Source organism: Phlebotomus argentipes, unplaced genomic scaffold (genome assembly GCF_947086385.1).
Source record: "Phlebotomus argentipes unplaced genomic scaffold, Phlebotomus argentipes genome assembly contig_5, whole genome shotgun sequence".
Classification (NCBI taxonomy): Eukaryota; Metazoa; Arthropoda; class Insecta; order Diptera; family Psychodidae; genus Phlebotomus; species Phlebotomus argentipes.
Window position 1 is genome coordinate 9,042,300 of NW_026776165.1, and position 20,665 is coordinate 9,062,964.

The following is a 20,665-nucleotide window of genomic DNA, read 5'->3' on the forward strand; positions in this document are numbered from 1 at the left end:
GGATTGGATTATTAATGTTGATGAGAAGGGCAAAGGATTGAATTGTGCAGAGATTTTTGTGCCATTTTACACCGACAATTTCAAGAAAGTATGAAAGAAACAAAACAATGATTTTACAGACAAAACAAATGTGTCTTCATTTCTGTCAATTAGTGTCAAAAGAATAGTGAAATTCTTTGATTTTCCCCCAATTCAGAAGGAAGAAGAAAAAAAGAAATGTGTATAATTTTGTCTTGTCAAATCTCCAGCACAAACACACACAGAATTTTTCTTATGCAGTCATGCTGGATAGAATTGATTGAGGAAATGAGAGCAGCAGGAAAAATGGCGGAAAAGAAACATTTATATTGATAGAAATGTGTACCTTCATTATATAAGTGAGGAAAAATCTAAAAAAAAACCTATAAATTTTACAATGAATTACAAAAAAAAATATTATCGTGTCCTCTTAAGATGTGTAAAGATGATAAAAAAAAACAATGTTGTGTAATCAAAACAATTATTTTATATATATTATTATATACTTTTTATTGAGTATGAATATAGGAATTACAAAACTACAAATTGTTACTTGGACATTTGTAACGGATAATTTGTATAAATACACACACACCAAGAAGTGAAAAACAAGTGAAAAAAAAACCGTGCAAAAGATAAACTCTTCACGTCTTTTCTTTCTCTCCTGCGTTACGTTCAAGGTTGCGTTTTTTTGAGTGGTGAAAAATTGGTGTTGAAGTCTATCTTTTGGTCCTTTCAAAACGATATATGGTTATTTACGTTATGGTTTCTATGGCTGTTGGACTGCTGGTGAGAAATCCCGAAGAAGATCCTTTAGATTCCTTTAGAATCTGCAAATCAATTGCCTGCAAAAATTGTTCTTTCGACGCCACGTTTCAAATGCACAACAATTTTTTCGCGTGAATTCATATACAAAGTGTGAATAGAGACATTTTATTGTTTTATTGAGAAAAGACGCGGGAAAACTTACCCTGTTATACGACCTTTTCCGTACTGTGGACTCCTTAAGATCCGATGATTAGTAAATAGAAACATCAGAATCATTTTGTGTGGTAATTTGTTTGAGAATAATCATTTATTCAGCCCAAAGTGTAGTTTGCTGGTAAAATGGGTAAAACATATGGTTGATTCATGCGAAAGCGACTCAAAAACACTCATGTGAATTTCTGAGTAAAATAAGGAAAAATCAAGGAAAAAGGAACGAGAGAAAAAAAAAATCCCGACTGACTTATAGGTAAGTAACAGATTTAAGAAACGACCTGGCATGGCAAATTTTGAATTCATTATGCCAAGACGTCAATTTTATGCAAATTCAATCCAATATCTGATTGGGACCATAAAAAATTTTCCAAAATTCGCCCACTTGCTCTTGTGTTACCTACAAATTGTATAAATTACATTTAGAATAGTTTTCGTCATTTTCTCGCAAAAAAAAAAACGCTTTCTTCTTATCTTCTTAGCAATAAATCGAGTTTATTTCCACTCTTCTTGTTTTTTCTCACTCTCTAAGCAGAGACTTGATATTGCAAAATAACATTGACAAAAACTGACAAGTATATCTTACTTTTATTTTAACTTGAAAATTACAGCAAGAAAATACATGAAAAAAATGATAATACAAGATAATTTCCTCTCAATTCTGTTTCTCTGTTTTTTTTTCTTCTTCTCACAAAGAAACACTAAATTATACTTAAACGAACAAAAAAAAAGTAAAGATAGAAGACAAAAGTTCTCATGATTTAGATGTGGCAAAAAAAAAACAATAAGATATTAATGAAATTATGGAATGTTAATGTTGTAAAAAAAAAACATAAAGACAAAGTGAAAGTGAAGAGGTAGAAAAAATCCGAAAACAGAAAACAATCTCACTTTAACAGAGGAAGAAATTGAATTCAGTGCAAAATTCTTTAAAATTCAGGCGCATTTTAGTTGTGATTTCATTGCATTAATTTTCATTAAAAATATTTTACTTCTATTCATCCTAATAATCTTATAATTCTTTCTCCATGTCATTTTTTTTCTCTTTCTCATTTTATAATTCATCGAAAATATGTCAATTTTACAAGCAATATATTTTTCATTTTAAAAATGTTTTTATTGAACACTTGGGTCAATTTCATCGCAGATTTTCTTCTGAAAGGTTTTTGAAAGATGGTGAGAAAAGGGTAGAATTTCAGGCGACAAAAGCTTCTTCTTCTCCTCACAAAGCACATTTAACACTTCTTCAACTTCAAGTTTTTTTTTTCTCCTTTCGAAGCGCCACATTTGCCATTTTCTTCCACTTTTCAAGCGAAAAACACTGAATTTTCTTTTTCATTCTTCTCTGAATTAATGATTTTTTTTTCTTTTTGAGGAAAAAGATGTCTTCATCTTTAAGAGACACTTACAAAAAAAAAATGAATTCCTTACAACTCGCTCTCATTTCTTCATCTTACGAGATAAATATTGTGGTGCACCTTTTAGGTTCACCTCCTTTTTTTCTCTTCTTCTTCTTCTTTTAAATCTTAACACACCTACAAAACATATTTTATGTTTTTCACTTCTCAATTCTGCACATCTTGTGATTATTTTTCCCATCTTAAATCCCAGCCCGACAAAAAGCACACACTGAGTTTTCAGCTTTACTGCGTCTGCTGCTGAATCTCGATCTTCTCCACCGTCATGTCGGGATTCATGGCTGTGGCCTCCTAAAGTGGGGTGGGAAAAAGAAGTTGATTTAGTTGAGCGTTCGGTGCACTTCAAGAGGCGGAAAAGCAGCGACACTCACTTGAATGGCTTCGGCCAGCGCCTTGTCATGATCAATTGGATCGCCGTCAGACTGAATCGTGATCTTCTGCTCCACTCGAGTCTCCACGACGCCGTCTCGCTCGGTTTTGTACTGAAAATGAACAGGAGAATAGGAGACATTAGACCAATTTTCCACGTTCTTTTGATCCCCTCTAATTCTCCACTCTCTTTCATTGGATTGGAACGCACCGTGATTGTTTCCACGGTCCTCGTCTTGCTGGAGACGGTCTGCGAGGAAATGATCTCTCCCTGCTCATTGTACTCGTCCTGGTCTACGGTCACGCGCTGCTGCTCCGTGTTGGGTGGCACTCGTGGCACGGCTGGCACATTGGGGTCGCCCTGCAAGGACACAAAGCGTCCAGCATTAGCCTCTGCTCGCGACTAGCGGCTCTCGCCCGCCGTACAAACCTGGTAGGGCTTCGTTGGGCCCTCGAACGGTCCGTCGATGGGCGTCCCAGAGTCGCCTGAGCTCGCCGACGAGACACTATCTCGGCGACCATACTAAGCAATTGCGAGTGTGGGTGTGGGATCACGAGCAAATGAAAATAAATCAGTCAAATAAATCTGTGGCAATTCATCGTGCAATATTAGGCCGTTTAGTCACTCCGCTGTGCAGGACATCGCTCTACGCGGATTCAGTTAGGGATGGGAGGGGAGGGTGTCAAGGAGGGGCGCTCTTTACCTGATCGCCACTCGTCACTGTGGCCGTGGTCTTCACCTCCTGCGTCACGACTCGCTGCTCCTGCCGGTTGAGATTGTGGGTGCGCGTCGTGGCGACCGTCTTCTCCTCCAGCTGTTGCGTCTTGGCATTCGTGCCCAGGTCCTCGTGCGTCGTGGCCGTGCGCGTCGTGACAGCCGTGGCAGTCACATAAGCGCCTGACGTATCGTCTGTGGGTGCGTCAGCCTAGTTTGAAGGGTCAGGACTGAGTCTTCAGCGGATATTCTCGGAATTCATGCAACGCCATTCAGCACACTGACACTATGAATGGCAAATTGGGGGGCTCTTTCGGGGGTGGGGAGAGAGTGTTTCTCAATTGCATCAACTGACAAATGCACACTGATACAATACAACAGAGAGAAATTGCTCAAACTGACAATTGAGAATATCTTACACTGGTTGAAATAGTAAAAAGGATATAAAATTCTGCCTTTCAATACAAATTAATGCAAAATTTGTATCCTTTCTACATTTGTCGTCAGTGTATTTCATCAATTCCCAGAAATTTCTCTCTCTCAAGGTGCACTTCATGGTCAAACATCATGCCAACATCGATCAACTGAACAAAAAGGCGGGTCAGGATGCTCTCCTACATACTCCCTGTGCTCTTCTCTTCTGCCCAAGTCGCTAGAAAGGGTTGGGGGGCAATTGGAGGATGTACGTACCTTATGCTCCTGCGTATTGTATGTGACCTCGCCGGTGCCCAGATTGCGGATCTCCTCCTCTACGGCGTGCGTCACGCCGCCCTCATCCCTAGTCAGCACCTGCTTCGTCGTGGTCTTCACCACCGTCGGCGGCGTCACGTACTTGCCCAGCTTCTGTCCCGCGATCTCCTTCACGCCCGTCCCATCGCTGGCGTACTGCGCAACGTCGCCCTCCGAGCTGGCCTCGCTGTCGCGTCGCAGCGCGTCGCGCGGCAGATGCTTGATGCCCTCGAAGAACTGCTCGCGCGTGATGGGCACGGTCTCCTTGGTGGTGGTCACCTCCTTGCCGAAGTGCGCCGGATCGATTTGGGTGTAGTTGAGGATCTTCTTGCCCGTGACGGGATCTGTCACTGCTGTGGCCGGGTCAATGTCACCCGTGTTGGGATCAATAAGGCCATATTCGGTCCGAATGCGTCCCGTCACCGGATCAATCTCACCGGTGAGCGACATGGTTTGGACAACAGTCGTCCTGGCACCAGCAACGCGCGGATCATTGGGATCCACTTCAATGATCTCACCAGTGATGGGATCCACCATGTTGTACACATAGACAGTTTTGCTGAACACATTGCTAATTCTGCCTGTCTCCGGATCAATTTCACACTCCTCCGGCTTCAGCTCCTTCGGCTTCCCGCGCTCATCCTTCTTCGTCACCAACACCACCTTCACGAGGATGATTTTGCCCGTCTTCGGGTCCACCTTGCCCACCTTCGTGTACACATCTCCGGTCTCCGGATCCGCCTGGGAGGCGCTGAACAGCGGCTCTCCCGTGGCGGGATCTCTCTCACCTGTGGCAGCGAACACTTGCCCATTGGCAGGGTCAACCTTGGTCAGATTGGGATCCACCTTAGTCTGCTTTTCAATTTCATTGGTCTTCTTGTTGAGATACCCGTAGATTGTGATGACATAGCCCGTCTTGGGATCCACTTGACTCGATGTGTACAGCGCTTCGCCGCTCTTCGGATCCTTGCCAGCGAGAACCCACACTTGATTGGTCTTCGGATCCACCACGGCGTCCTTGATCTCCTCAGCCGGCACAACCTTGCCCGTGGCCGGGTCAAGTCGCGTCTGCACAATCCTGAGCGAGATCAGGCGCCCAAAGTCCTTCTCGGGCTTCCCACTCTTCGGATTCACCTGATTCTTCAGCAAGATTTGACCCGTCACCGGATCAATCTTGGCATCCTTCACCTCGGTCTTGCCCGTCTTGGGATCCACAAAGGTCACGGTGTGCTTCACCAGATCAAACTGTCCGTACTTCGTGTCAATCTTCCCAGTGTCCGGATTCACCTGACCCGTCGACGCCTCAACAGTGGCGGTCTTTGGATCGATCAAGCCCTTCTTGTCCACCTTCCCAGCCACCCCGACGACCTCCACAACGGGCTCCAGGTGATTCCCAATGGCAATCAAGTGCGCCAAATTGGGATCCACTTTGTTTGTCTTGGGATCAACCACACCAGCCACCGTGATCTGCCCCGTGACGGGATCCACAGTGGCCTTCCTGGCCTGCGCCTTGCCAGACTTGGGATCAAGTGTTCTCACCTCGCCCGTCTTGGGATTCAGCTGACCATACTTGGTGTCAATGAAGCCCGACTGCACATTGAACACCCCCTTCGACCGCTCCACATCCCCATTGACCGTGTCCACCTTCCCCGTGGCCGGATCCAGTTTGCCCGTGATCGCTGTCACTTCCATCGTGGGATTGTCCACAGGCGCCACACAAATCACACCGCCGAGACTGTCGTCAATTCGGCCCGTGTCTGGATTCATCACACCCGAAGTCAAGTGAATATGTCCGGACTTGGGCTCAATTGTGCCCTGATGCGTCGCCACTTTGCCCGTCCTCTCGTCCAGGGCCTCAAGAGTGGCCTTCTTGGGATCAATCACGCCATACTTCGACTCAATCTTCCCCGTCTCAGTGTCCAAGATCCCAGTGCTGTGCTCCACTGTTCCTGACGCCGGATCCATCTTCTTCGTCTTGGGATCCAACTTCGACACCACCACCATGATCTTCACCTTCTTTCGCTTCGGCTCAGCCGGCGGTTTCGCCGCCGCCGCCGCTGCTGCCACAGGAGCCGCTCTTCCGCCGGCTTGTCTCTCAGCATTTAGGAGCGCCGCATTGGGATCCTGCAGAGTCTTGTATGTTCCCGCCGGCCCTGTTTCCTTGCCAGCAGCCGCAGCAGCATCCTTGTTCGGCGAATACGATCCTCCTGCCCCAATCTTGATGGGCTCTAGCAACTTCTGCTTGGTTTTAGGCGACAAATTGCCCTCCTTCAGCAACTTATCCCTCGTCTTGGGCGACAATTCGCCACGGGCGAGCTTCTCCCTTGTCTTAGGCGACAATTCTCCGCCTGTCTGCCTCTTCACCGCCTCCTCCTTCAACTTCTGATCCTCACCAGGAGCATAATTGAACGCCAGGCCAGTGGCTCGTCTTGCCTGTGAGTTGGGACTCAATTGCCCATCATTGGCAGCATCCTTCGCCCTCACTGTCGGATCTTGGTCATATCTGAAGCCACCCTGAGTGTAATTCTTCCTCGACGGGCTCACATTGGGATCCTCATCCGTGTACTCGTAGGGTTTCGTGAAGCCCGTCTGCTGAGTCTGTTCCTTGCCAGTTGCTGGCGTCTCCACGGCCACAGCAATCTTCTTTCCTGCCTCCTTGGGTGGCGTCTTGTCCTTGGGTGGCGTCTTGTCCTTGGGCGGCGTCTTGTCCTTCTTCCTGCCCGATGAGAAGATTCCCAATCCCTACACAGCATGTCAACAATAGGGATAATTTGGAACACAGGACATGGTGTTTTTAAGGGAATGGCAAAAGAAAAATGAAAGAAATAAAATCAAAATCCTAAATAAAAAATACCCTATCAAAGCTACTTTCTCCAAAATCTACAGCAAGTCCATTGGATATATATTGTAATGTATGACTCAAAATCTATAGCCAAAAAACTCGAGCAAAATGCCAAGACAAAGTATCTTCAAGATAGAAAATACAATTCTGCTCAAACTCTTCAACTCACCCTTCTCTTGGATGTCGGTGACTTTTCATCAGACGTATTGAGTGTAGAGTCATTCGGGTCAGTTTCGTTTCCTGGCAGGAAAAGAGAAAGAGAGAGAGAGAGAGTAAGTGAGCAAGAGATAAGAAAAGCAGCAAGATTAGCAGAGGAAATCCAATAGAAAATTTTAATGTATAAAGTCTCACCATTCACGGCTGCTGCTTTCTTATCTCCCTTATCCTTTTCACTCTCCTTCTTGGTCGGCAGCACTGAAACACCACCAGCCGGTTTCTGCAAGAAGATATTGGCAGGTGTTTTAACCGGATCTTTGCCCCGAAACACACCGTGAAAATCCCTCCACCTGTCCGAAGCTCAACACATGAAGAAGCTGAATGAATGGGAATTCTATGGAAACTCCACAGAGAATTCTCATTCATACATTGCATAAACTACACTAGTAAAAAGCCTTAAGAAGACGCAAAATTATATTACAAAGCATTAGTTTGTCATGCGGTTTGAAAACTACAGGATCATTCATCTACTTGGTGACCAAATTGTGAATTTTCTGCTCAATTCTCATCCAATAAGCGCAATTTTGATAGACAAATTGACCCTTTCTGATGGCAAATTCATTCACTTGTATTCCCGATGAAAGAATGGAAAAATCAAAACATTTTGATCTCTCAGACAAAAACTTGATCATTTCGTTGTCTCATGAAAGCCAGCAAAAACAGTTATGGGAAGAAAAAAGAAACCATAAGACAGTCAAACGAATAATCAATGGGGAAATTCTCACTGAATTGCTGGAGGAAAAAGCTCATAAAGTATATATAAATACTGGTACAAAAAAAATGTCCACAAAACAATGATTTAATAAGAGGAAAAAAAACACAAAAGCTCAGAAGATATTCTGGACAAACATAGAAGGAAGAGAAAGAAGAAAAACATCTCTTCGTCGATGGCAAAAGAGAGCTTCAGAGCAAAAAGGACAATAATAAATAACGCATAAAAGATCTGGTGATGTTTTGAATTGCTTTTTTTTTCTTAAGTGAAGAAATTAACCTGATCAGCACTCGATCCACCTGTCGTCTCATATTCACCCTCGAGGGAACTCTGGGATGAGGCCGAAGCCGTTCCAGTGCTGGATTCTCGCTTCAGCTGATCCATTTTACATTAAGTCGTGCGCGTTTTTCGCACAGACACACAATTTTTCAGGTATTCAAAAATTCGTGTTACAACCACACAAACAGTGGGATTGAGAATTTGTGTGAAGGAAGGGCGAAAGGAGAGAAAAACACTCGTTAGTTGTGTGTTAGTTTTCTAAAATAATTGCAGAAAATTTGAGGCGAAGAATAAACTTAAAAAAAAATTTATGTTAAAAACACTATCATTAATTTTGTCAATTTTTCCATTCTTTTTTTCATTTTAATCCAATTAGTATTCTTCAATTGTTATCTAAAAAAAAATTAAATTCAATATTAAATAATAAATGAAATGAAGAAAGAATAAAAGTAGTTGTGAAAGTTCGTGAGACAAAAATTCAACCAACTAATTTTCGTGCATTTTTCTAGCCACTTTTGTCCACATTTAATTTCCTCATGAAGGTTTAATATTCTGCTTTAATTAGATGCTTTTGACTTTAATTAAATTATCCACCCGTGATTAAAAAGATTTTTGTTTGCAAGAGAGTTTCATAAAAGGAAAAATTTAAATTTAAAGTTAGTTTCACCCCAAAAATTGTATCCTTTGGCATCAGAGTTGAGTTCAGAAAGGATTTCTCGATGAAGATGTCTTGCGAAACATCTTGATATTATCTAAAATGTCTCTGCTTCCTCAACTCTGAGCCGAACAAAGATAGCATCTTTAATCTCGCGAACTGATTAAACCCCGAACATTCCACTGATATTCTCTTACCTTCTCCTTCTTATCCTTCTTCAGCGGACTTCGCGACTGTCTCGGAGAATCCAACTCCGGAATGTGATCCGGAGGATGAGACATTGTGTGGCGCTTCTTGTCCTTCTCTGCCTGCTCCTTCTCCGCCAGCGCTAGAGCTGCAAGGCAAATTTTTAGTCTTATTCTCAAGCCCACAAGAGCGACACTCACCGTCCATGCTGCGACTGGAGAGTCTCTTGCCGGTGAGGCTGCGCTCGAAGGCCGGCGCCGGACGGTCGATCGGCTCCTTCCTGGTCTCGTACATCGTGCGTCCGGAGTAGCGGAACTTGGAGCCAAAGCGCGGGAAGATGCCGCTCTTGGGCGTCGGCTCGGGTGTCATAAGGCGGAAGAAAGTATGATGCTCCACGCAAGCCTTCCACAACTTCTTCGCAGCGCGATGGTTGGCCAGCTTGAAGCCAATCGTGGATTCGTACTGCTCAAATTCACCTGGACGAATCTTGATGTAGAAATTGTGACGCTTGTAAGAAATTTTGAGGATCTTTGGCCAGGCGAATCGATTGATCCTCAGCTTGTCTCTGTACACCAGCAATCCCGTCGCGCAGACACCCAGCAGGATGTCCACACCCTCGGAATCCTTCGCCGGATGCAGATCCACGCCGTACATGGCCAACTTCTTGGCATTCTCCAGATAGTGCAGCTCCGCCTCGGCGGGCGTCTGGCCCTTGTGCGACTTGTGCAGATCCACCACTTTGTCCTCCAGCTCGGGCGTCTGATTGGGCGCAAAGCGGAAGTCCTTCAAATAGGCGCGACTCTTCATCTCCTGCGGATCGTAGTCACCCAATTCCGACTGCACGAGATACGAGCCGAGCAGGGCGTGCGTGATGAAGGAGCACGGCAGCCGACCCTCGAGGATGTCATTGCGCACTTGCAGGCACAAATGGTAGCGCGTGATGTCCTCCTGCAGCTGAGCCGGCTCCGGAGGATAGAACTTCACAGCAAACTGCAGAATCCACGGATCGCTCTTGAAGAACTTCGACACGGGCTTGTCCAGCTCCAGCCACGTGCGCGGATCCGTGGCTGTGTTGTAAATCAGCCCAAAGTAGTCCTTCTCGATGATATTCAGACCCGCACAGATGGAGTTCAGCAGATCGCGTCCTTTCGCTTTTCTCTGCAAGAAACACATTCAGCGTGAGTCTGGTGACTCTTCGAGTCCAATGCAAAAAGCGCATTTACTTCGATCGTCACGTCGAGAACTGAACCGTCGAGGAGGGTGACTTTGGCCAGAGCCGCTCTTCCCGACGTCGCCACGGCCTTCTTCTTGGGCGTCGTCTCGGCCGCGGCGGGTGGCGGCTGAGTGGCGCCCACATTGGGCGGAGGCGCCGTCTTCACTGCTTCCGCCGGCATCTTCGCGTCCCTCTGCAAGACAAAGAAACCCACAAGCTCATAAGCGAAAGTGAAACTCAATTACTCAAGCACCCTGTTGCGCGTCCTTTCACCGTGCTTCCACTCCACCCACGCGACTAGCCACTATTTATTACACGCTATTTGTCTCCGGCCACCCGCCAAAATCGATACACTCACGACTCTCTGGCTCGCGCCGGGGAGGGAATATGCATTTCCTGTCAGAGAAATTGCATGAGAAAATTCAATTTTCAAGAATATTTCCGACCCTCCGTAGGGAGAAAATCCCCAGCATATTATCCCCCATTGGGAAATTCAATGCCAAAAAGGCACAGTCAAGAATTGGATTATAATGTAATTGGACACATAAATTATTCCCAACAATTGCTGCAGGGCAGAAAAGAGACAGAAAAATACAACCAAAAGTCACAGAAGTACTTGTAAATTTCATTCTCCTCTTAAGCTATTTTTAGAATCTCGAAGAATCAATAAAGATCACTTGAAATTTGATCTCAATGCTTCCTTCTCCACTTGACTTTCCCCGCCCAACTTTCTCCCTCAAAATGTCCCCACAAATGATTCTCAAAGATACACACTCTGAAAGTGAAAAATCTCTCCCTTTGTACGATAAATTGACGAATGGAAGCAGTAAAGAAATGTGTTGAAAAAAAAACCACTATTTGTTATTTTAATTCAATTGAATGAGATCGAAAAGAAAGTGTTGATGTTTTTCCTTCATTCTCTTCTTTTCCTCCTCTGCATCCACTATTCATTATTTCCCTCACCAGACAAAATCACACACATCATTTAGCCATTAAATTATGCAGTGAAATGGAAATACTAATAAAATTACGCATACAAGAGCGAAAAGCTCATCTTAGCAACAGTCTTTTCTTCTATTCTCCAAAACTTAAACCCAATGAGGAAGTTGCCAATTTTCTTTCCTTCCATTCTTTCCAATTGCCATCATTCTCAGCACGGCAATTTCTCCATGAATGTTGACATCACTGCTAGTGAGATATTTTTAGCCAAAGGAAAAAGTGAAGGAAATTGCCACTTTCCAAGGTGAAATGTGATCCTTGCCCTCGGAGGTGGAGAAAAAGAGGTTGAATAATTAAAAGTGACTCCATGAAAGCCCTCCTCTATTTGCTCAATCATCAGACTTTCCTTTTTAGCCTCCAACACTGAAGGTTAATGACCAGAAAAAAGGGGGTGAACTTTCCACAAAGAACACCTCTTTTTTACCGCACAAAGATTTACTGTTGAAGCTTTCGTGTTGTCTGCAAATAAATCCTACTGGAATCATCCTAGCAATCCTATTGAAAACATCCTGGAAAATCGCCTAAAAATAAACCTCATCCACACAAAAGCTCATGCGCGTCTCCAAAACCACTCTCACAAGGGAAAGTGACTGACCACGGAATGGAGAAAAAGTGTGTTAATTAATTCCAGGGGTAGCAAAAAAAAAAAACACCCTTCAAGTCATGAATTTTCCGCCAAAGTGCCTTTTAATGTAATTAAGCGTCTAGCAGTTTTTGGCAGTTAATCCATAAACTCGCCACTTGATCACTTTAATTAGCATGATTAATTGAAATTATGGGAAGTGGTGGAAATTACTAGTCGCGAAATTATTGATATTGACACGTAAATGGGAGCAAAAATTATATATTCAACCTGTTAATGTGCTGAAGAATTTGAGCAGTGGCGTAGGTTAAACTTCTGTCAATAGCAATGCGATGGTAGCATTTTAAGCGCCTCTACTGGTGGTCAAACGAACGTCGAATGTTCCAAAGAGACATTAAATTTTGCTAAAGCTCTTAAATGTCGAAATGATGAAGCAAATGGAATAATTAGAACCGAAGTTATTGGGGCGTTTGTTATGTTTGCATCAACGATTTGCTGCTCCCAATTTTAAAGATTTATGACTCAGCTTTACAATTTTTCACAAACACTACTTCACTGGCAGGGAAGGAAAAAACTCTCTGAAATGTTGAGATGACTTTGCAATTTTCATGCTCGTAATTGAATTTCCCCAAACCACAATTTTATTTGATATTAAGTAGATAAGAAGCTTTATGTAAATATTTAATATCTTTTCAGCAAACATTTTAACACAACGGTAACTGAAAAATACTTATCAGTGGAATTGTTAGATTATATAAATATTTGAAAATCTCACAGAAATTTACTAGAAAAAATTGTAAAACAGAGTAAATTGCAACAATATTCACTTGAAATATTAATTCATTTCTGCCGTTTCGAGTGCTTTTAGCAAGTTATTTATAAACCAGTTTCAATCTTCCTCAATAACTTCTCCATTGAGCATTTTCTGCTTTCACTCTCAACGCTGATTGTTGTTCAAAATGCCATCAATTTATCAAAAAAGAATGCCATTAGGAAATTGACGAAATAGTCAAAATTCTTCAGTGGGAAACATTTTATCAGTATTCAATTCTAATCGACTCACTTCAAGTCACTCTCTTTTCTGCCATGCCTTTCAGAAAATAGTGGCAAAAGAAAACATCCTATTCTTAGAAGTGGATTCTATTTTCAGTCTGCAGCAGTTCAAATCAGCTTGTGCCTTCTCATCAGCTCAAATGTTCAGAACTACTGTTGCTCGCTGGCTCAAGAGTTGTGAGACAACGCCTTAAAATGTTTCTCAATATATGCGCAAAATGCGACCATTCACTGACTGTACAACTTAACATACGACAAAGTGTTAGTGTTGATTCTCAGCACAAGTCGATGCATGTACAAAAATATGTATATTTTATGTTTTCTCACTACATTCGCCTCTCTCGCTCTTGCTTTTATGTTTTCTTTCATAACACGTGGCTTTCCTCACGTACCGCAGTGTAAATGCAACGAGAAATTCTAACGGATTCTCTGTTGAAAGAGTGGCAAAGAGAGTTGCATGAAAAAGGCGCCAATTTCCTCTTAAAACCACCTCTTCGGCAAAATTCACCCGCGGAATGCCTTACATTTCCTCATCCATTAAACATACTAAGCAAAACAGGGTGCTACACACGTTGGCGAAAAAAAAATGTCCTTTTCTTCACCTTCGGAAGTTATATTGTGAGTAGAAAATGTCTTGAAATTAATTGAACGGCTTTTTGGGTCAAGGAAATCAGTCAAAAACCCATTCTTCCCGCCTCAATGGTGCTCTCTGGGAGTTATTGTTGCTCGCAGAAAGACTATGAAAATTACCGAAAAATTGACAAAGGCGCAAGTTCCACATAAAACAGTGCTTTTTGGTCATGACGGAAGTTTGTCGGATTTATATCAAAAATTCCACTCCAACATACCAATTATGTAGCCACAAGTAACCTTATCAATTTAAACTTGTTGCACTTTACTTGACATTCACATTAGTTATCGCAATGATTCATAAGTTCTGTATTTTTTTTTATATACCTATAAAAAAAAACAGTGGAATTTGTGAACCAGCTTTAGTCACTTGTGCTGAATTAAACTGAAATCCAAGCATGTCAGACGACAACTTGGCTTCCTATTGGCTCTTGGCATTTGTAAACAATCCTAGTGACCAATAGGAAGGCAGGATTGCACTGTCGTGTCATCAATAATGTGCAAATCCTTTGAAATTATCATCAATTTTTCAATAATTTTCGCACCCTTTTTCCCTCTTTCAACCTCCAAAATGTGTCAATTTATTTTTAATCGATGATGAGATATATCGATGTTTGTATAGAATGTGTAAAGCTTACACGAAGTTGAGAACATCCCAAAATAGATCACAAGAGAGTATTTTTCATCTCTCCAAACACGCACACACGCTCTTTTCGATGAGAAAATTTCTGCTTTAACTCTCTTCAAACAACTCCAAATCGTCTCTTCATGTCAATGTGAATTATTCACGCACGACAGGCAATTTTCTATAATGTATAGAGAGAGAGAAAAATGTGATATGATTCGATACGAAAGAGAGAGGAAAATCCCGTCTGAAGAGGTAACAAAAGTGTTCAATTGTTGATTGTGTTGTTGTGACTTTTCTTCTTCTTTGTTCCACTCACGTTTACAGTTTGATGATCCGCATTGAGAAAATGCCCTCAAGAAATGCACTCCATATAATCTTTTCTCACTTCTCGCGCGCGTCTTTGTAACCGTTCCCACTTTTTCCCACGATATTTTCCTCACTGGATCACTAGGGGAGCTTCCATCTAATGACCGTAATGACTTAGAAATTTCACTGTGCATTTGCGATTAAGCGAGACGCGTGCTTCAGGTGAAATTACACATGTCATTTTCTATTCATTGGCTGTGAAAATTCGAGGGAGGAATTACGTGAAAAATATATATAGAGAAAAATGCATGATAATTGAGGGGTCGTTTTTTTCCACCTGCGTGAGTGCTGAGGACATAAAGTCTGCGGAGTTACGGAATATTCATACTTCCTCTGGCGACAGCTCGACTAGACTCACCATCGCCATTCGATCCTATTAAGTGACAAGTCGTAAAATCCATAAAGCATCTCCTAACGCACAGTAATTTTCCTCTTTTCCATCTTCTCTTGAACACGATGCAAGACAATGTGGCACACGTGATGCAGAAACTCGAGGATTTACATTTTACACAGAGATGTCAAAGATAAATAGGCGGGGCGTAGAAGTAGGCGGGGCTTTCCAATCAATAGCGTTTCATGTGCAAATTTGATTATGCAGAAAGTTAGAATGCAACTCAGAGACGCGAAACTTTCTAAGAAAGCCTTTCAATAACGATTAACACTGCAAGAATGTCAAAGATATTCCCGGATTCCATGTAAAGAAAACCCGTATTGAGTGGGAATTGCATTTTTTAAATCTCCTGTCCTCCTTCTTTTCATCAGCATCATATTTAATTTATCAGCATTCTCACTCTTAAGTTGGTCACACACAATCTCATCGAGTTTTTCATCTTTCGCGCGAGTGTCTCTTCTCACAGCGACGTTGAGTCAATTTGCGAATAGAATCGATGAGGTCATCTGGCAACAAATCACCACTATTCACGACGTGAGTGAATGAGAAAATCCAACCAAGAGGGTGGAAAATTAACTTGTTCAGTTGTCATTAATCAGGATTAAGGAAGGATTTGGATGGAGAAAATCGATTTTCTCCGTGCCAAGAACAATTCATGCATACATTTTCATTCACACAATAATGCAACAAAGCAAAGTTGAATCTCCAATGTGAGTGAGAATATAAAGAGTGACATAATTTTCTGTCTTTTCTCACGTATAATTTCATAATTTATTATAGTGAAAATATCTGAAAATTGAACGTTCAGAGACTCTTGAGATTCTAATGTTTATTGATTAGTCGCCGAATTAAGTGTTAAATACACTTGTGGCATACGAAAACTCTTGTCAAACCAGACGCTTTTCCAACTGTTGGAGTGCATGTTGAAAGGAAATAAAAAAGGGGGAAAATGAGTGATTTTTCGCCCTCAAACACACAGGGAAACCATAGCAATAGAGACACTTTGTTCAATAAAAGACATGCACTGAGGGTGGAAAATTCACACACTACCAGCAATTATTGACCGAACAATCTATTTGACAGACTAGCAAACGTCAAAGTTAGTCGAAAGCCTGTCAATTTATGCAATTTTTAATCGAAATTTGTGTCTAAAATTTAATTGAAAAGTTTCATTGTAAAAACTTAGAGAGAAGAACATCCCTGTCTACTGACGCAGTTAGAGATATTTATGACTAGGATTAGCCCCAATTTTTCCTTTAAACCAGCACCACCTGTCTCGATGATTTAGGCTTTTCGGAGGGCAAAAGACGACATATTGCTGATGAGATTGAATATCTCAGTGGGATTTAACATTGTGAAGATCACAAATTTGCATAAATTTATTGGTGAATCTTTGCTCTCTTTCACTCTCTCTCTCTCTCCACTCACGGAATGTATTTCGACATTCGAACAAAGTGAATTTAATTCAATTTAACGTCATTTTATCTGCCTGTCTCACGTCTCATTGAAGAAATGTTGCGTGGAGGCTTCTTTCTATCTTCAATCGTTCGCTCCATTTTCCCCTTAGCAAAATAAGATTGATTCGATTGTAAATGGTCGACAAAGTGAGGTTTGGTGAGCATCACAATTGTGTGTGCAGGAAAAATCTTCATCACTCCCACGCCTAAATGTTTCATCTGATTTACTCTCCAAAAACGCTTTCAATGTGAGATTCTTTCGGTTGGCATTCTTATTTGCAGGAAAAAATTTCCCTCGAAAGTCATATCAATTGACTTTTATTGAAGTTTATGTGCCTGAAGATCAAACAAGACTTCTTCATTTTTCATGTCACATGCCATCAAGGCTCTTGTGAATTTTATGAACTTTTCGCCCATAAAATCTATGAAAGAAAAACACACGAATTTTATGCGTTAAACAAATAGACGAATATTTCCACGATGCTCAATCGATATTGAGACGCTAGAGAGGCATTTATTGATTGCACACACAGCACATGAATTTCGTGGTGATAACTCAGGGTGCGATTCATGAATGGGGGAGGAAAACAAGTCTCGATGCTTGCGAAGGAGAGCGACAAGAGGGAAATGTCGAGGAAAAGGCATTTTCATGAGTGTATTTATGTTGAGGAACTCTTTAAGGGGTGCCATCGAGCATAAATTCTCCATCCATAAAAAGCGCACAGTTCAGAGTAGAAATTCAGAGGCAGTTTTTGATTCTAATAATTCTAATTGAGGTTTTTGGCATGGAAAAAGCTTCAAAAGTATTCAACAAATGCAGCATTGTGCGATAAAATTTTTGCTTCATCACACAGAACAAATGAGAACGACTTTTAATAAGAAGCGCGCTAATTGCTGCAAAAATTAATTCCATTTCAAGTTAGAATTTTACGAGAGGAAATGACATCACAACACTTTTTTTTCTCATTCGCTCTTTCACATGCTAAATACCAATTCAATTACGTGCCTTTTCCTCTCCACAAGCGCGTGAAAAAAAAATCAAGCTCGAGCCCAGATGAAGGAAAAATATCATTTTATTACAGCGAGAAAGAGTGAAAAGATCATAAAAATTGATTTTCTCACGAATAGAAGAGGACTTCTTTTAATCCACTTCTTCCTGGGGAAGCGCGCAAAAGAGTGTCCCTTTTCCCGAGCACATATTAAATCGATAATCATACCAAAAATGTTGGATTTCGATAGAGAAATCCAAGAATAGAACTTCTCATCCTCAACTATTTTCGCCCCCTTCGCAAAATCCAACACAAATCAATTTGTATTTCCCTTCTGACTTGGTGTGCTTTTCTCACCGGAAAATTCTTGTGGTTTTCTCTCTCTCTCCCAATCTTTGTTGATATAAAACAGGCCGAAAGTGTGAAATTGTCTGGTCCATAAATAAATTCTCTTATAACAGTTTGTTTCTGAGTATGTAAATCAACTCTAGATGGTGGTTTTCTCTCCAATTGCTAAGAATAGCCAGAAATTGACAGACTTTCCCTCCATTTCACTTGACAAACAATGGTTATTGGTGAGATTTTCTGCCAATTCCGCCAATTTTCCCGTCTTTTCCACCCAAATTCACCCATGAATGCCATATAATTTTTCTCTTTATTACTGCAATTTCACCGTCTAACCACTGTTCTCTGTGGGAATTTCCACGTAAATAAAAATCATTATGTGGAGGTTAAAGATGTTCTACAACCTCTCCGAAATTCTCTCTGGACGCTTCAGAACCCCTGAAATTCTTCCGCACAACCACTTTTGGATGGATTTCTCAGTGTGAAAAGTGAGAGAACTGCGGCTAAAATATGTGTGTGATATTTTGTTTGTCTTGTGAATTTAATCGCGCTGGCTAAATTCGTGTGGATTACGTCATCGCGCGTCTCACAGTGACTACAAGTCTTCGCGTTCATCCAGAAGGAATTGCCGCAATTTACACACTGAGAGTGTCTTGATTCGGAATTGCCAGATGTTCGTCCGGGAAGTTGTGATTTCCGCATTGCCAAATGATCTTTTCTTTGGAATGTCTCCAAGAATCCTTGAAAGTGTGCCCACAATTTCTCCAAAAAGTCGATTTAACCATGCAAAAGAGCCTCTGAAATATCACTTCTTCGTGTTCTACTTCTTTGTTTTCATCTAACATCTCTTCTGGCTTGGACGTGAGAGACGAGAAAGACACGAAATTACAAATGCGAAGGTGAAAAGAGAAGAAGAGAGCATTTAGTAACTCGCGACTTTTGATTCTCTTTCTTCTGGGTTCTTCTCGACCATCGTTTTTTTTTTGCCCGTGAAATCCGGTTTTTTCGACTTTTCTATCATCATCTCTCTTCTTTTCCCCCCAAAAACACAATTTTGCGCTCTCCAGCAACACCGCGTTTCACAGGTTCGCATTCTGAAGTTTCTCATCTATTGAACACTGATAATTTTACTATCGATTCTCTTATCACATAAAGCTTTATCAACTGCGCGCTTTAACGGAGTTGCAGGTGGAAAAGAGAGTGCAAAGCTCTGATTTTCTTGTCGGTCGCACCATTTAAAATTCGCGGTCTCGGAAAAAGGGCGCCAAACGTGTGAAAGCCTGCCACACGCCATCTCGCTCCCCCGCCCAGAACCAGAAACTCCCCACACCTGAATAAATTAATCGCGCGCGAGTGAGACAGACTTATCGCCCTCAATTTGGTGCCCCAAAAGAGTTCAAGCGGGGTCAATTGACCGCCTCTCTCGCTCGCACCCATTTTGACTGTGCGACAGAGACGACACTAGCGGTGGAGTTTTCTGACCCACATTTTCCGACCCAAGGATCGCGTGATGTCCATTTGGAGCACACAGCGGAGCCTCCGGAGTGCTCAAATATCATGAATTTGCATGTTTTTCCTCTCATTTCCACGGCGATTGTGTGGAAAAATGACGAGAAAAACCCGCTTATGCCCTCTTTTTCACACTCACTGTGCCCCTCTGTGTGTCATCTCTCTCACACTCGTGGCCAGTGGCGAAGATGGCGCGTTTGTGTGTGTCGATGACGTTTCATGGGCGCCGTCCCGCGACAATTTTCTAGCGACTTTTGGGGTCATTTCACCCCCGAAAAACCACATTGAACCACTCATTTCCCCACTAAACACACTCAAAATCACCCCCACGAGCCATCCGTTCTGCACTTTCACCCTTCTATCGCGGAAAAACATTGGAAATCTTGTAGAAAATTGGGCGGATTCCTCAAACTTACCTGGAATTAGTTATTCGCAATTCAACGGTTGTGATCAATAATCCATGCAATGCATATGGAGAGTGTCACTGTAGAGTGTCTCCACTTGTCCCGTGAGGCACTCTTTTGGGGCACAACGGGGGCGCGTGAGCTCACAAGCCTTAAAACTGCGCACTGAAGAAAACACACGCAATCACTCCCAAAGTCACCACGAAACTGAAGATGAAGAGGAGCTCCGATGGTGGAAACTCTATGCTGCCGCCTAGGTGAAGCGGTGAGCACGCGAAACACTGTTTGTGGGGAAAACGCCTCGTAGACAATGTCGATTGTTGACGCAAAACATTGTCAAGAAAGGTCAACAATTACCTAAAACACTCGTTTTTCCTTTGCTATGACTATGAAAAAGATCCTTTATTTATTTTTCACGGCACCGCACATACAATAATGGTCCGCAGAGCGAAACTCTGACTTCTACGGTGCCTTTGGGAAGATGAAAATACATAAATATAATGAAATGAGAGGGGTAAACTCGTACACAAATATAATTCACTCTGGCTTCTTCAGCTCTTCGTACAGCGTCTGCAGGATTCGTATGCGGGCGCGTAGCTTCTGGCATCCGGATAACTGTGTCATGAATGGCATGAGGCTCATGAGGAACAGCTGGTCGTCGCGGTTGTTGCCGGACGAGTCGCAGTCTGCGTTGTTGAACTCCTGCAGCGACACCTCAGGCGGCGGCTGCGGGAAGTCGTCGAAGTGTGGATAGTGGGAGCCCGAGGACTGGCCCTCCTCGTCCGAGCTGAGCACCTGGACGTCCTCCTCCAGCTTCACATCATACTCAGGCTCGCAGTACGCGCCCTGGTAGCTCCTGTCGTACGTGACTGGTTTCCGCTTGAGGCGCTCCGCTCTGTCCCAGTCGATGTGTTGAATGAGGAAGCGCATCGGCTCGAATTCGTCCAGCTGAATGTCATCGGCAATGGGGCCGCCGCCGTA

General features: G+C 42.6%; 1 protein-coding gene across 4 annotated transcripts; it reads right to left on the reverse strand.

The window, feature by feature from the left end:
* Positions 1 to 180: 180 nt before the first annotated feature.
* On the reverse strand, positions 181 to 19,887 carry LOC132256108 (protein 4.1 homolog). Of its 4 annotated transcripts, XM_059752296.1 has the most exons (13): positions 19,697 to 19,887; positions 10,341 to 10,523; positions 9,318 to 10,275; positions 9,129 to 9,265; positions 8,277 to 8,372; positions 7,421 to 7,505; positions 7,239 to 7,309; positions 4,189 to 6,969; positions 3,488 to 3,709; positions 3,214 to 3,306; positions 2,995 to 3,144; positions 2,786 to 2,896; positions 181 to 2,705 (listed from the first exon to the last, which is right to left on the reverse strand). In XM_059752296.1, exons 2-13 carry the CDS (start codon positions 10,509 to 10,511, stop codon positions 2,640 to 2,642), a joined length of 4,941 nt encoding a protein of 1,646 aa, XP_059608279.1. In that variant the 5' UTR covers positions 10,512 to 10,523; positions 19,697 to 19,887; the 3' UTR covers positions 181 to 2,639. The 4 variants fall into 4 exon arrangements, with proteins under 4 accessions (XP_059608279.1, XP_059608280.1, XP_059608282.1 ...); XM_059752297.1 differs by lacking the exon at positions 8,277 to 8,372; XM_059752299.1 differs by lacking the exon at positions 4,189 to 6,969.
* Between the last annotated feature and the right edge of the window lie 778 nt (positions 19,888 to 20,665).